Raw genomic sequence first — 17,063 nt, forward strand, 5'->3', positions numbered from 1 at the left:
CAGTGAGCATCTTTTTTTTTTTGCTTGGGAAATTCTCCAGCGTTCAAAAGCAGGCGCAAATTTGTGCAGATCTATTGAAAGAAAGATGTGATGGTAACGAAAGAACAGTAACCATCTGTCCATCTGAGCTGCACTGAGTTAATTCCAAAACTTAGAAAGATACTTCTGTTGATGTAAGATTAATTGTTAAAATACAAATAAAAAAAACATTGTGAGGTACATTTGTGAGATGATTTGACTCAATCGAGTTCAGCAGTTCATGAGAAAATGGAGAATGACTTTGAATTTCTTCTTGATGTTTAATTGGCTCAGGATATACAATAACCATGTGAAGACCATCTACACCATCTACCTACTGTGGACTAAACATCTTCTGGACCAGTTTATTCATCTGGGTCAGTTTACTCTCCAGATGTGGTCTACCACTGGCAGCGATGGCTTGTATTTTTGTCTTTTTTAAATAACATTTTCTTTTATGCATTTTCTTATTTAACTTAACTTAGTTTTCCTTTCTTTAGAACTTTACATGATGACCCCTACTGCATTAATAGCACAACAGTGTCTGATTTTTATTATTATAATTCATGAATAAAGACACCAACAATCTTTTCTTAGTTTAAGCTGAACTGCAGCCTTAGCAAATGTTTTGGAATCTCATTCTTTCGTAAATGAGTTGCCAGTTTCTATTTTAATCATCACTATTTTTTCTTTTCCTAGAACTGCTCTTTTCATGGTTGTCCCACCAATGAAATGGACCTTTTAATATCATTCTGTTTCTCTTGTAGAATGCACAGGGAGCAACGCCGGCTGCTGATATTGTAATTAACTGCTGCCTTAGAAAATCAAACACTAATAACACTGCAAATAAAGAAAAAGCTTACAGATCTGGCCCTGGGTGCCATATACAGACTGATCTGAACTACCCACAAGGGACAGGGCTGGACAGCACTTAACTGACCTGAACCAGATGGATCTAAAATTACCTGACTCTGGTGAATTGGACTGATGAAACAGGCTGGGCTGAACTGGACAGCATGAATTAAACTGGACAGGACTGAATTACATTGCTAGAGAATAGACTTGACCATACTCAGCTAGATATTACTGGACTGAAGTGGTTTAACCTGCTCTGAATGAATTACTGGTTCATAATATGAAACAGTCTGTGTCTGTTTCGGCATCTGCCGATCAGCACTGCTCAATTTCACTGGACCAGCCATAAATTATTACAACTGTTTTTAAAACTAACAATCCAGCTCCCACATCTTGTATGCACAGCTATAGTTAAATTTTTCTTTGGTTCTTATTGCTAGAACATATTGTGGAAAAAAATGGCATCTAACTAGAGTTGATTTTATGGGAGTTTAATAACAATAGTCTCTGACAATGAGCTGCATGCTTTAGGACACTGTAATACTCCTATTTCTAAACAATGAGCTCATTTACAGGACCAAACTTTATCACAATGAGCTGCACAGAGCTTTATTATGAAGTTTGCTGCAGGGAGTTTCTTTGTAAAACTATAATAATGCCACAAAGGGATTTTTGTTCCACCTTCTCACCCCCCAGCCCACTTTCCCCATCCCTTTATCGTACCCAGGATGGCTAGCACCATGCCATCTTTCAGCACCTCCATGGACCCCGAGCAGACAAAGAAGATGGCCTGGAGTGCGTCACCCTGTCGGAGGAGGTACTCTCCCGGAGCGCAGAAGGAGGTCTTGATGTGCAGAGACAGGGAGCGCAGGCAGCCACGACTGGCAGAGGCAAACAGCGACAGCTCCAAGATCTCCTTGTTAAGGTGCATGGTGATGTCGGATCGCAGCTCGTCGGGGAAGTCCTTTAGCAGCTGTGGAGATGACGGGAGGAAGTAAGGCAGGGGATGAGACAGAGACAGAAAGAGAGAGAGGAGGCAGGCAAGAGTGAGGAGAGCATGACAGCAGTGAAAAAATCCCCATGCTGCAACTCAGTGATTAAATTTCCAGCCTCGGTTGCCTTTGATTTGATTCCTAAGCTATTGTACTCCAGGAAACATTAATGTCAAGTCAAGTTAGGTTTATTTATACAGCCCAAAATCAATAGTTTGCCTCAGAGGGTTTTACAATCTGAACAACAGATGGAAAACCACCTCCAAAAGAAAAATTAGAGCATTATTTTATATATTTGATTTAATTTCCAGTCAGCCAATAAACAAAAATAACATGTTTTGTTTTCTTTGTGCCATGGTGAATATAATACATCTAAGAACTAGTCTAGAACACTAATATCAACCTAATGTGACCTTACCTACATATTACTGTATAACTCAACACATTATACACAGCTGCTACACACAGCATAAACACCCAAATACAATACGGAATATCCATGCCATTGTAAAAAAAACAATAACATTGCTTGTCCTTTATCTCTGTGTCTCCTTGTCAGGATCAACATCTGGAGATCACCGTCGATCAATGAGTCATCAGAGCCAGGCCGATTCTAATCAACAGGCCCATCTATAATTCATCTGTCTGGGATTCATCATCGTCACTCCATCTAAGCGCTGGTCAGGGCTCTGACAGCTGTCTAACAGACATTCACAGCCTGGAGGGACGAGCTGCTATTAGACTGCTGACTGTTTGCCTCCGTTTCCCTGGGCTTGTCAAGAAAAGGTGCTGTTCACCCTCCTTTTTTTGTTTGTGTTTTTTCTCTAAGCTGTCTTCATGCCACATATGCAGACTTAGCTCTGTCTCCACCTGTCTCAAATTTTCAGTTTAAGTTACTCTGTATTGTTTACAGTTTGATTTCGGGCATTTAGCCGACTATTCTCTCTGGCACAACCTGCAGCAACTGGCATCATGACATAAACTTATATTAAATTCCAAGATCATCAACATTAGAGGCCCCACAATCTTTGTTAGCCTGCATATGAGCAGGCTAAAAGCAGTAACAGTGAATTAAAGTACAATTAAAGTGTTGTACAGCATTTCACTTTTTCAATTTTGAAAACTGGAAAGAAACTAATAAGTAAAGCTTTCAAATAAATGTTATGGAGTAAAATATTTCCTTCTAAAACTTAATAAAATAGAAGTTTGCTGTGGCAGAAAGTAGAAACAAGTAAAGCACAAGCACCTCAAAAAATGCCTCAAGTTCAGTGTCTGAGTGAGTATACTCCAGTTTCATGTGTGTTGACACGAACCTAGAATCATGTCACCACATTTTAGCTTTCCACTCTCCTTGTTCTTGGCACGTAACATGAGTTTGACATCAACCACAATCGGTCTAGAAAAGGGTCTGCAAGGGTTTAAAACCCCCGAATCTCAAGGTTACAAAACATCCTGTCATCCACTAATGACCATGTAAGACAGAGAAGGAATGTCTTTCTCTGTCCTCCTCCGTCCTCTCCTTGACAGTCAGTGCTGAGGAAAACATGTTCTTACATCGCAGGGGATCATGTAGTATTGATCATATTATCCCTCTTATGATGAGTTTAAATGTGGCCAAAATGTGAAGAGTGAGAAATATGTGATCTATCAAATGAGGTATTGATCCCTATATGCTGTGCTGTTGGGTGTCAAAATATAAGTTAAAAAAGGAGGATAAGGATTTATACCAGCTTAAGTGCATATGTGCTTGTGGCGTGTGTGGAGTTAGCTGGAGCACAAAACACTTCAAACTGAAGCAGACTGCCTTTGTTTTTACCTCATTACAGTCGATGCCGTTGTTGACCGACCAGGTTGTCTGAAAATACTCCAACATTCGCTGCTTGAGGCTCTGCGGCAGATGATGGACGCGTATGAAGTCCTTGAGGTCTTTGGTTCTGGTGTGATACTGGGACCAGCGTGAGTACATCCTCTGGATAATGGCTGTCACATTACCAAAGACCAGGGCGTGCATCAGTGCTACAGGTAAGAGGACGAAGAGGAAGGGAAAAAGGAGAGTTAGGAGAAAAAAAAGAGACAATGGGGCACAGGCATGAATGAAATAGAATGAATGGTTGCTATTTTAACAGCAAAGGTTTGGCACCTGCAGAGTAGTATTTTTGTGAATATATAGAGACACAGCATGGGTTGTTTCATTAACAGAGGAGAGCAGTTCAACATTAATGGGATCACTGGGATTTGCATGCTCTGTCTTTTCATGTGGTCACACCCAAACAAACCTCTTCAAAATCACACATAATCCTGCTGTTTACTGTATTATGCGTGCAGCCACATTGTCATGGGGATATATTTAAACAAAAACACAATTTTAAAAAGAATAAGCCATGTTTATACTCATTTTATCTCTGATTCATATGACTGCTTGTACGCTGTACGATGGGCTCCACTTTTGATGGATTAAATCCTTACAGCAGTGACAGAAAGCTCCGTAGTGTCAACTACAAATAATCATTTAAAATATTTCTGTCTTGTAAATATGATTAAGCATGAATCTTATCGGATGCTGTCAATATATGTGATCGAGTAAATAGAAAAACCAGTCAACCAGCAAATATTATATTTACATTCACATCTTGCAACTGTGCACCTCCCAGACAGGAACACTGGTGTCAGAAGTGAGAGGAGCTGATTTGATTGGAATGACAGATACCTGCCCTTTCTACGCCCACAGATAATGTATTCTCCTGATCTTGTTCAGCAGCAGGTGTGTAGCACACCTCGAGACACAAAAGCAGCGAGTGCAGACTATATGTCATACCGCGGATGAAAACCAAAAAGAGCAATGAAAACTGTTTTAAAAGGTTTATTTCACTCAAAATGTTCTTCTTTATGGAGTATAGCAGGATAAAGGGTGGTTTGTCGTTCAATTCATTCTAATAAAGCAATAAACCAATTTCATTCACAAAATCACCTTATTTGACCTCTGGTCTGCTATAAATATGAACAGGTGCTTTGTGTTGGTTTTCATTTCGCATTAACACACAAGGCACGGTATGGATTTATGTGTGTGTGTGTGCAAGCATGCGCCTGTGTGTGTGTGACTGCTACTGGCCCCCCGGCAGTCAGGGACATTTAACGTTTAGCCGAACCAGAGTGAGGAGTGTCCACAGGGAAAACCTGTGACCTCACTTCACCGACCAGAAAAACAAACCTATTGTAATGATCCAGTTTAAACTGGATCAGATCATCCTACAAACTGTGTGCATAAAATCCACATTCTTTTTCTTTGGCCACAGTTACACTATTACACAACAAGTGACAGGCCAGGGCATAAAATTTACATTTTCAGACAAAGAGGGAGTACAGGCAAAGATACATACAGTAAATCATTACCAAGCATGTGGTCTGATTTCCAGAAACTTTCCATACATGTGATCACTGACGTTTGTGCTCTGTTTACCTCCTATAAGCATCACGCAAATGGAGAAGATCTTTTCAGCATCAGTGTTGGCCGACACGTTGCCGAAGCCCACGCTGGTCAGACTGCTGAGGGTGAAGTAGAGTGAAGCGATGTAGACGCTCCGGATGGAGGGGCCGCTGGCAGTCCCATTAACACCTCCTCCTATGGTAAAGTACGGCGACTCAAGGCGCTTCCCCAGCTCATGCAGCCACCCTGGATTTAAATGGTGAGAGTGGGGATATTGATAGATGAAAGGACAGATGGATGATTATAAGTTATAACAAATGCACTTTCATTGTGTTTCCCAAGCTAATAACAGTGACTCTATCTGTCACAACATGGACATGGTCATTAAGAGATAAATCTAGGAAAGCAGTTCTCGAGAAACCCCATCAGTTCTGGGCAGTATCTACACTAATTATTAAAAGAAGCAAAAGCAAAATGTTGAATATTTACACATTTCAACCTCTTATATTCCAAAGGAACTAGATGCTATCACCATAAATGCACCGTGTGATTGCACAGAATCTCTAGTTTGTTTAAATGCAAAGAGCTGAGGAGGTTATCTGAAAGTCTGTGCAGTGAAGCATGTCCATGCAGACAAAGCTGACAGCATGAGGCTCTGGAAACTGCACTCAGCATCCCCCCCCGTGCTACAGCCAGAACAATGGATTCTAAGAGCAGAAACAGATCAGATGCTTGGGATCCAGAACTGATCTCTGGTCAGTGCACTGTGGAGATGTGCAGCTGATCCCAGGAGAGTCTCCTGCAGACACTGATGAATGGTAATTGGATGGAAGCCCCTCATAGTTTCCTGACTTCAACACTCAGTTCAGCATCAGAAACGCATAATTAGGATACAACACATTAATCCTGCCTCGTGTACTGACCTGCTATTTTATGACACTGAAATGCGGTAATTGGTGAAGAAAAATCTGCATCGTTCTCATGACACAGTCAATGCTGACCCAGAACCAGTTATGAAGACACCAGGGCGAGGTAACTGCAAGCAGGGCAGCTCATCGATACTGACCAGAGATCAGTCCAGGGGGCCTCATTATATGAAGGACCTGGAGACGGAGGGGGGAAGCCTGGGGGGGCTCCATCGTTAATTACGAGAAGAATCATGTCATCCGCTCAGTCAGTTTTGTAACACACACAAGCACCCCTTGTGCAGGCACACACACGCACATACATGCAACTGAATGTCCATTCAATACATACCTAACAACAGACATGGGAATCAATAAATTGATGAAGAAATCATCAACTTAATTTATCTGCTAAAATACACCGTGTACTGAAACATTAACAGACCCAGATAAATATGCAGAACTGCCTCTGTTCTGCAAACACCCACTCCATAATATGACAGGGCCTCTCACTTCAGTGTTGTGTCCTTCAAACCCACCTGCATGTGGTGTCCTTTCAATTGATCTATGAGGATTGTCATATCACCGCAGCGCTCTAACACCAAACAAAGCATTGATACTTGTAAAAGTAAAGTGCTTCTTTATGGTAGATGGTTTTTAATCCTGGTCGTTCATGACCATGTGGGAGGACCATAATAAAACACATCTAAAAGTGAATATCAAATCCTACTTGCTGAAAAAGAAAAAGAAAAAAAACCAAAACAAAACAAAAAAAACGCAGCCTTCGTGCATCACGCTTTTCAGAACCATTGTTGATTTGGAAATAATGAGCAATGGAACTGCAATGCAGCAGAATACTGACACGTTTACAGAGCTCCACACATAATGTGATTTTTGAGACCAGTCAGAAATTAAATTTGGACACAAAAAAAAGCTAAGAGCAGGAAAAAAGGAAGGAAAGAGGAGTCTCCTACATGAAATATATGTGGGATTTATGGGATCAAAAAAGTGAAAAAGGACTTCTTTTATTAATGACTGATGATCAATAAAGAATTTAACATTTTAGCTTTATAGCTTTTATTCTGACCCGCAAGCCATGAGCCCATTTATTCCACAGATATCTGCCCATAAAAGTCCTGTGCTTCCTTTATATTGATTTAGCACAGAGCTTGACAAAGCTGGATAATGGCTCCCTCAGCTAGAAAAATGTAGATTAAATGAAAACACTTCATCTGGCCTTGTCACTCAACACATACCAAAAAAAAAACCCCACAAACAATTACATTAGCATCAACAACACAACTGTCAGTACAAGTTGTATATTCTCAAACAGCCACACCTGAGTACCTAGTCTCACCTAGTCATCCTCTAACATCCTCTATCCTACCAAAGTATTCTCTCATCTTTACTGATTTAAAACCTCAGTCTGTGATTGGTTTTCAGCACCTCCAGGCACAGCCCAGTGTTTGATGATCCCATTGTCCAAATTCCATTAGCGTCTTGTGACAAAACTGACAATGACCCACTGCAGACATGCTTCACCTGCCACTCAGCTCTCACCACAGCAGCAGGGTGCAGCAGGTAGGAGTCGTGTGGTCATTTAGAATACTAAAGGTCTGTGAAACTACACATACATTACTTATCATATTCTCCAGTAAAACTACTCCGAGCTCCAACATTGCCTGTAGAGACACCTCCTGAACTGTTGTTCAGGACGTGTGCACAACACATGTGTTGTGAGGTTTTGAGGACTTTTTGTATTTAAGGCATCATTTTCTCAGTACTCACCGATCTCCCAGTTGTCGCTATTGACCTCCACCTCCTTCTTGCCGATGATGTACCAGATGCAGGCCATCCAGTGGGCCAGCAGGGCGAACATGGACATCAGCAGGGTGAGGACCACTGTGCTGTGTTGAGAGTAGCGGTCCATCTTCTGGAGCAGGCGCAGCAACCGGAGCAGACGTACTGTTTTTAAAAGATGGACCACGGACACCTGAGGATAAAGAACAAAGACCTAAGGTGAGGAATGCAGGTACACAAGTTTTTGTCATAAAGGGCATTTCCTAAATGCTTTGGGTGTCACAGTTACAGTGTGTTAAACCTACACTGGAATTATCTCCATGTACTACAAAAACACACACCTCCATCAGCCTCATACCGTTATCACCTCTCTCCTATAACTATAGCTCCTGAAGGCAATATGTCTTTCATCCCTCGCTAAGCAGCAAGCAGGTACCACAACTACATAACCCCTGCTCCAGTTCTTATGATTTTCTGCTCTTCTGCTGGGGGCAAAGTCAGACAGACAGACACAAAGTGAAACAGAAACCATGAAACTGAGGAGCAGACTGAAATTGTCTCCCTTTCACAGACAGTAAATCCCATGGGAAGACTGATAAACCAACTCAACACACACACACACACACACACACACACACACACACACACACACACACACACACACACACACACACACACACACACACACACTATAATGCACGCTTGCATACACAGCAACTGCCTGAAGTGACGAAAAGCTCTTAACCATGCTTCATGTCCTCTCTAACATTAGAGGCTGCTCAAAGGCTCTCATATTCTATAATTAGAATGTGACAAATGCTTGTAAACACATCAACAATATGATCTATGTGAATATTTCCTGATGAAGGATCCTTGAATATAAAACTACCAATTAGAGCAATCAGACGCTTGCTGGCAGGTGTTTTTGTTTTGTTGCCGTTTTTTTTTTTTTTTAACCTCCAGTCCTCACCATCACTGTACAGTATTTCTCTACTCCAGTTTTCTTTTGCTCTTTCATTCCTTTAGTCAGTCCTTCACAAATTAAACCACTTTTGCCACAAGCCTTCTGCCTCCCTGAGCTGACTTACACTCACAATGTCAAGTTCCTATCACACCTTTTTCCCTGCACATGTGCTGGAGATGTGATGTGAATGTCATCCATTGTGCACCTGCTCCTCAGGCAATCTCCACCAACAGTCTATCATTTGGGACTTGCCGCCATGTATCCCCTTTGGAAACAGACACACGTGCACACACACACACACACGTCAACTATTATTTAGAAGGATGTAGGACAAGGAGGATATTTGTAACCTTTCTGTGAGGATGTATGTTGTATATGCATTTGTGTGTGGGTGTGTATGTGCCTGTGTGCATAGGGTGTGTGACAGGGGATGGTTAGGGACTAAGAAAGTGGGACAGAAATTCCACAGAAAAGGTAAACATGTAATGTTATAACTAAAACAAATAGAGGAAGAAAGATGGAGCAACAAAAAAATAATGAAAAAGCGGAGAGAGCAAAATGTGTGTGTGTGTGCGCGCGAGAGAGAGAATTTCAAGAAAGTGTTTTTACAAGCTACAGTAAAGGGGGGGATGTGTGGACAGTCCTTTTCAGAGCCGCTCCTGTATGTGTCTCCGGTATGTTTTATGGTGGTTTTTCCACAGTCTTGCTGTGAGAAATAGAGAACTAGTACAGCACAAGGGGTAATGAAGCCTCCTACCGAGCCCTGGGGAAAAGCTCCATCTCCACTCCATCATCTATCACCACCCAGCATCCCACCTATGGAGAGAGCAGCCTGCGCCACATCCAATTCTCCTCCAGCAGCATTGAGCAGTAAGCAAAATAATGTACCCAACAATGCATATACACCTTCTGCCACTTTAACTCCTCTAACTTTTCCCGCATCCACCTCCATCTCACCCCTGCCACTCACATTTTCATTTCCTCTGCTCATCAGGTGTGAAATTTACATTTAGCTGCCTGATTGCTTACTTTCCTTTCTGCTTTTTAAGGCCAAAATTTGTGCACATGAGACCATAACTTTACAGAAATGCTCATTATTTCTCCCCCTGCAGCCACGCCTTTAGCCCTACAAGCCATCACTACAACGTGACTGGCCATGTTTGTTTTTATTTATTTTACTGAGCAGCAGTTATGGGACAATAAGCATAAATAACACTGTTCTCCAATACCATCCAGGCATGGAGGCGAGGTAAAATAGTAGCCCAGGAGTTTTAATAATAACTGTAGCAGTAAGTCTTTAACTCTGGTGTAAAGATACTATCACCAGCTGAGCCTTATGTTACTGATTCTAAATTTGAATTATGGTAGTAAGTATTGTGTCATGAAAAACATGACCCCCTTAGGGGCTGTTTTCTGAGCCCTTTTGTTATGTTATGATCTCTTTTGTGGACATTTGGACTTTTTCAGATTCAGTTTGTTAAGTTTTGTTTATAGTTCCTGTTTTATTTTGAAATCATTGCCCTTGTCTTTCTTTTCTTGTTTTACTTCCTGCCTTTGTCTTGTTTCCCACCTTTGTGATTGTCTGCCCCACCCTAATTGGTTTCACCTGTTGCCCATTGCCTTTTGTATTTGAGTCTCGTCATTTCCCTGTGTTCTTGTTAGTTTGTTTTTGTCTCCTGCCCTTGGCTCATGTCTTTCGTTTTGTCCTTTGTTTCTCACCTTGCCTCTTGTCATGGTATCCCCAGTCAAGTTGTGTATTTATTTGTTACTTTGTTTCTTGTTTGGTTTAAGCTCCTTGATCAGTCTTTCCCCTCGCTAAGAGTGATTTTGCGTTTGCATTTAGTGTTTTTGTGCCTTTTTCCCCTTTATGGGTGATCCTTGTTTTGCCACTTTGTGAGAATATAAAGACTATTATTTTTGATTACATCTGTGGGGTTGTGCATTTGGGTCCAAGTCCTTGCTCTAGCCGTGACATATTGCTCTAACAATAAAAGAAAAGGAAAACGTAAAAGAAAAAAGTACAAGAAAAAGAGAAGAGAAAAGTCAGGGTTAAATGGAGACACCTGACAGACTATCAAACAAGCCAAAAAAGCAGAAACGACAGAGACATTCAACAAAAACAAAAGAAAGGCGAGCACCAGGCAGGAACACTGCTGAGGCCCCTTGGCTCATTTTGGTGAAAGATGGCTTCGGTCCTCAAAGGGGACATCAGTCTGAATGCTCCATCCTTAGAGGGGACATCACGCAGAATGCTCTGCAATTACCGGCCATTCCAGCTTTCCCCCGGCGGCAGCAAGGGAACTTGTGGCCCAGTAGCCCTACACCCAAATCCTTACCTACTGGGAGCATGTGGTATTTCCATTAATAGAGTATGGAACCAAGCAGGCACTTTTGCCTGGAGCTACCTGTCACTGAGCCCACCCCTCCACCACCCCTCCACTTAATAATATTAAAAGACATCATCGACACAGGTTCCTTTGCAAAAGCTGTTCTATTTTTTGTTATAATAGTTTACCTGCATCCTTTCTTTGCTTTCTCTTCTTTTAACTTTCACAGTCCACTTAAAATGAGCCCAACTATGCATCCATTCATTTTGATTCAAACAAAAGTGGTTGAGTGAGAATATACAGCAGCATAAAGCACAGTCAGAGCATCTCTTTCCCTAAATTAGAAGCCAGGAAACAAAAAACATCTATAAGAAACCAATCAAAACCTCCCTATAGTGTAGTGTTTCCAGTGGGTGATATCATTCAGGCAGAGACAAGACAAGACGGTCTACCTAATTGCTCCAGATCTCTGTTTCCTCCTCAACTCAACTATTCTTAAGGGGGTCATGTATTTGACTCAAGCAGAACAGAAAAAGGTTTTAATGATACCGGTTTGATTGTTTTCTCAGCACTTGTACAGTATGTGGAATCAATACACAGAATCAAAGAGGCACCGGAGCAGTGCTGGAAACAATCCATGCAATCTGTTCTTATGAAATGTCAAATGTGCTGGAGGTGTTGCACTTGCACAATGCACCACTGTGGTGTGACAGTCCATCAATCATGAGAATTTGATTTGTACAGTAGTATTCAAACTCACGTTTCTTCATCTTGTTTATCTTTTCATATAATTATCGTACTGTGGTCTTAGATATGAAATATTGCTTGGACCTAACATTTTTATTTGATCATTAAAAGTTATTTTCTATATTAAAGATTTGCCAGAAGTCAATGGCATGAGTGTCAAATGAAAACAACACTAACAATATGGACATACAGTACATGATTGATTGTGTTCTATATTAAACCTTGGGGGATAGCGGGTTAAGAAACAAGCAAATGGTTACTCACCACGCTGACTTTGAAGGCATAGAGCAGGTCAAAGGGCAATGCAGCCACCAGGTCGATGATGAACCATGTGGTCAGGTAGTGGATGCAGATCTGTCGAGCGTCAAAGATCACCTGGCCCGACTTGCTGACATAGGTGGTGCGAAAATTGAAAACAATGTCTGACAGGAAAATAGAAAGACAAACAGAAAAACGGAGCTAAATGTTTGTTTGTTGTAAATGTCGGTGCTATGTCTCAAGAATTCATTCACATGGACATTAAATTTTACTTAATCCAGATCAATTTGTAGAGATTTTTTTTTTGCTATTGACTGGTGTCATAGAAATCTTAATTGCCTCCGCTCCCACCAACTGTACAACGAACCTATGATGAACAGTATCTCCACTGCGATGTCACTGACAGTCGTGCTGCGGGTCAGGTCGTCATCATCACCGATGAAACACACGTTGTAGGGAACCGTCACAGCAACGTAGAACGTGGCAAGCAGAATCAACCAGTCCCAACCGGCCTTGAACGTGCTGTAGTGCAGCAAGATGAATTTGGACTTCTTGGCATCTGCTACCTTGTACTCTGGCAGAGCAGGCAGATCCCCGAACACATTCTGAACAAGGCAGGATAAGAGAACAGATGTGTTAACCCACCATAGTGGCTATATATGCAGTGAGTAAATTCTACATTGATGCACCCAAGGCTAAACCAAGATGAAGCCAGAACATGAAAAACGTAATTAAAAAAAATGCATTAGTTTTTTTTTAAATTTAAATTTCAAATAAAATCCCAATTACTACACTGTCGTCGTGCAGGAAAGGCTTGCTGATCAGTTAATGCAGGTTTGAGCTTCTGGTTGTCTTTAAAGTTTTTACTTAAGGTTTGTGAGAATGTTCTATCACAGTAACACTAGCTGGCTCACTAGCAGCTAAACCCATAATGTCTTTAAAAACACTACATTTTTTAGACATTTGTTCTGTAGCCTAATGTCTGTTTTCTTCTGGTAGCAACGATCTTTGACAGTTCTTTAAATCAGCAGGGACTGAATTGAAGCTACAAATAACTGATGCTCTTGTTCATTCAAAGTAATCTGTGATACAGAGCATCAGCAAATCCAACACAGTGTTTACTGGAGAGTCTTGTTTATTCCTCCTCAGCTCCCTGCTCTTTGATTTTGTCTATGGTGCTTCAGTAACAGCAGTTATTGTCTCACTTCTCTTGCTTTACAGTCCACCCCCACCTACTTTTGAAAGGACCCTGCATCATGTCACATCCTGCCCTGTTGTTTGAAGTGATCAATGATACCTTGTTGAGTTTAATCTTGCTCTTCTCTCTGCTGTGGAGGTGACCAGAAATGTGGTAGAGCACTGTACTGCTCCGCAGACGAGCTGTGCTGAATTGAGAGCCTGTTTTCACCCTGCCGCGCCGTCGCTCTGTAAACATACACACACACGCACACAAACAAAAGTTAGTACACTTCCCCCCTTACAATACTTTACCCCCCAAGGCTAACTCCTGATGACTGAATCAGTCATTATGCTTGATGAAATACATAATATTCTGTCCTGAATCCCTATTCAGGACATGAATATGCAACAGGAAGAATGTGTCATTTCCGAGCAAATTGCACAATTTCTGAGTGAAATAAAAAAATACTGGGTATTTACTGTAATTTTGCTTTTTGAAAATGTCACACATTTGTTACCTGTGTTGATTCCCATTATTCAGCCCTAAATATTGGTTGATGACTTCTTTTTGTGCACACACTACCTCCAAAAAAACACCGCAATTTTCAGCTCTGACAGAGCAATGCTGGGACAGGAAGGCAGTTAAGTATAGTATTGTGGATTTGTTTGTTAGATTTGTGAATTGCTACTGGGGTGGGTCTGTGGGCTTGCAGGCGTGCTTATGTCTGTACTTCTTCTGAGTGTATTGTAGTAGATAAAGTAGATGTGTAGTGCAGGAGTGATGTGTTCAGACTGAGGAGCTGGGTAATGGGAGAAGGCACTTAATTGCTCCTGGATCCTGAGCCCCATTCTCACTGCTGTGAACCCACAGGAAAGGACCATGGCCAGATTGGCTCGGGGGCAGATAACGGCAATAACAAAGCTGGAGAATAGAAGTGATAACTGCTTCTGAGAGTCCTTTGGAAAGTGAGTGCGTTCTGTGGTGTGTGTGTGTGTGTGTGTTGTGAGTGTGTGCACGGACCCCAGACGAGGCGAACAGACAGGGCCCATCCATAACATGGTGCAGCCTTCGGGGACGCGACACGGCAGGAGCACAGAGACAGAGACATGCTTATTTTTAGATCTAATGAATTTCCCTCCGCTTTTATAGCCATTCATGTGAGGGTGTGGTGGGGGTATCGGTGGGAGTGGGTGGGTGTCGTGTATAAGGGGGGGGGGGGGGGGGGGCGAAAGCATGTAGGGCAGATAAGGGAGGTGGGAATACTGTAAAAGCAGGTGCAATAGATGAGAAATAGAGGTGATGGAGAGAGAGGTGGGGGGCAAGGAAAGGACAGAAAACTAAAAACAAGTGTTATTTCACCAGGGGTGGAAATTCATGACAGAAAAGGAAACAATGGAGAAGGTGAGAAGAGGAGACAGGGGGTGGAGAGAAGAGACTGTTGACGCCAGAGACTGGGTTTCCCTCTTTTGCACACATTGTCCAGTCAGTGTGTAGGACAGAGAGCTAACTGGGTCACATCCAAAGTGTCTGTCCGTCCTTGAAAGGCTTCCTCTGGGTGGCTCCCACACTTTTAAGGATTTTATTTTTGCCTGTTATCAGTGTTAAAATTCTTTTGTGTTCACTTCATGACTTTGCTGTTGAACAAACCAGCTTTACTTATGCACTTGCTAACACACTAACTCTTCTGCACTGGCTCAAACACACAAAATTAAGCGCACGCCTGCCAAATCTGCACTGCGAATGGCGCCAAGATGCAGATGTTTTGTGAGACCTACCAAAGGCATATTCTCATTTAAACGAGCTTGTCAGACCCAAAACCCATTATAGTGAAGCGTTCGTCTCTGTTTAAAGGCATGCTGCATCAGCCCCTTTTCTATGAGAGGCATTTCATGTGGGCAAAAATAATTTAGCATTCTGCTTCCTGCTCTCCCTTATTTACAGTAATGAAAGCAATTAGGCAAATCCAGGGGAGGCAGGCCTGAGATGAGAAAAGTCAGCTTGCTGACTTCACAGACACACACAATGACCTTCTCTCTTGCTTTGTAGGTTGCTTTTGGCTTTAGCTCAGATGTTGCCCTTAAGGTAATCCTTTGAGGAAATCGATTCTGAGTGCTAAATTTGCAACTTCGTTTCCTTTACTTGCATTTTCAAAGATGAATATCATTAAAATACTAGAATGACAAGCATTTAGCATTATGCAAACAGTGTCACAGAGCATTTCAAATGAAAAGAGGAAACCCCTCAAACCTTTTTAAGCACCTCATAGACAGGTGTCTGGATCTGTACACAGAATTCAGGCTGAGAAAGTTTCAGCTGTTAACTTTAAATTAACAACATGTCGTCAAAGTGCTCATATCCTGAAATGTTGCCGTTATTGTTTGTGAATTGTGACGGCTGCCATCTGTTCCACACACAGCATTCACTAATGCTAACGTGAGCTGGCTGCTCACAACATTAGTAGGCTACTGTCATTACTGTTCAGCCTGTCAAAACATAATGCTGACTTTTTAAATAAATATTTTCACACTACTGCTCTGTCACCATGTGTTTCAATTTAAACTACTGCTTGCACACTGACTATATGTAGGTGTGTGTGTGTGTGTGTTTGTGCGTGAGCGTGTGTGTGTATAGAATCATTGAATTTCAATGGCATCTCCCAACACCCACAACATACACATACTGACCCTCCTTCTTGTCCTCTTGGATGGCTTTAGCTTTAGTGTCGGTGATGTCCTTAAATGAAGCCAGAAAGAGCACCACGTCTCCCTTCTCGTTCTTAATTGGCACAATGTCCAGCAGGCACCAGAACAGCACCGCTGAAAGGGAAAAACACTCTTATTAACACTATTAAATACTATCTTTAATTGAACTCAGAATGGACTTACAGTGTGCGCGTATTCATCAGTGTGTATATGTGTGCTCAGAGCAACAGACAGACAGATTCCCAGACTTATTAGTAAGCCTATCTACAGCTCTAAGTCCCCCAGGAGAAACAGAACCTTTAAATAGACCAAGTCCCTGTTCCCCAAGCACAGCAAGAGATGAATCCATCTCTGAGGTCCCATCTCCTGCTAAATAGATTGCTTTTCAGAGGAACTGCAGGTCAGCATCTGTGAGCATGTGTGTTTCTGCACCAGCGTTGCAGTGCACTTGTGCTCAAGTTTGATTGATCAAAAAGATGCAACAGGACACTGCTCATTTGTTGGCTAAGTATATTTGATTATTCTGTACATTGATGAAGCTCAAAATGTTGTATTTTCCCTTTCAGGTTACTTGTCTTTACGGCTTCCAGATCTGATGGAGACAAACGTCTTCACAGCAGACGTTCTGCTCTACCTTTCATTCGTGTCTATTCAGTGAGTAGAAATGAATTGCTGATTAAGAGGGATTTCCCATGGAGTTCCCTCCCATCACTCCCACTCAGTGAATCTTCCTTGCCTGGTGATGACTCAATTACAGTGTTTTTGTCTGTGTATGTGTATGTGTGAATATCTGCATGCCTGCGAGACAAGGCAGCACTATCAAGCACACAGTGAGAGAAGCAGCGTTCCTGATTGCGAACACGCAGCTTTCTCTTTTCCCTGGCAGACAGG

General features: G+C 41.9%; 1 protein-coding gene across 1 annotated transcript in view; it reads right to left on the minus strand.

Annotated features, from left to right (window-relative positions):
- The window catches only part of kcnh8 (potassium voltage-gated channel, subfamily H (eag-related), member 8), a 45,904-nt gene that overhangs the window by 12,445 nt on the left and 16,396 nt on the right, over positions 1–17,063 (minus strand). The window contains exons 3-10 of the mRNA XM_041053038.1: positions 16,134–16,286; positions 13,588–13,715; positions 12,658–12,895; positions 12,297–12,454; positions 7,983–8,187; positions 5,323–5,535; positions 3,682–3,881; positions 1,597–1,846 (exon numbers count right to left, since the gene is read on the minus strand). Coding sequence (XP_040908972.1) covers positions 1,597–1,846; positions 3,682–3,881; positions 5,323–5,535; positions 7,983–8,187; positions 12,297–12,454; positions 12,658–12,895; positions 13,588–13,715; positions 16,134–16,286 — 1,545 coding nt within the window. The remainder of the gene's footprint in view (positions 1–1,596; positions 1,847–3,681; positions 3,882–5,322; positions 5,536–7,982; positions 8,188–12,296; positions 12,455–12,657; positions 12,896–13,587; positions 13,716–16,133; positions 16,287–17,063) is intronic.

This window comes from Toxotes jaculatrix, chromosome 13 (assembly GCF_017976425.1).
Source record: "Toxotes jaculatrix isolate fToxJac2 chromosome 13, fToxJac2.pri, whole genome shotgun sequence".
Classification (NCBI taxonomy): domain Eukaryota; kingdom Metazoa; phylum Chordata; class Actinopteri; family Toxotidae; genus Toxotes; species Toxotes jaculatrix.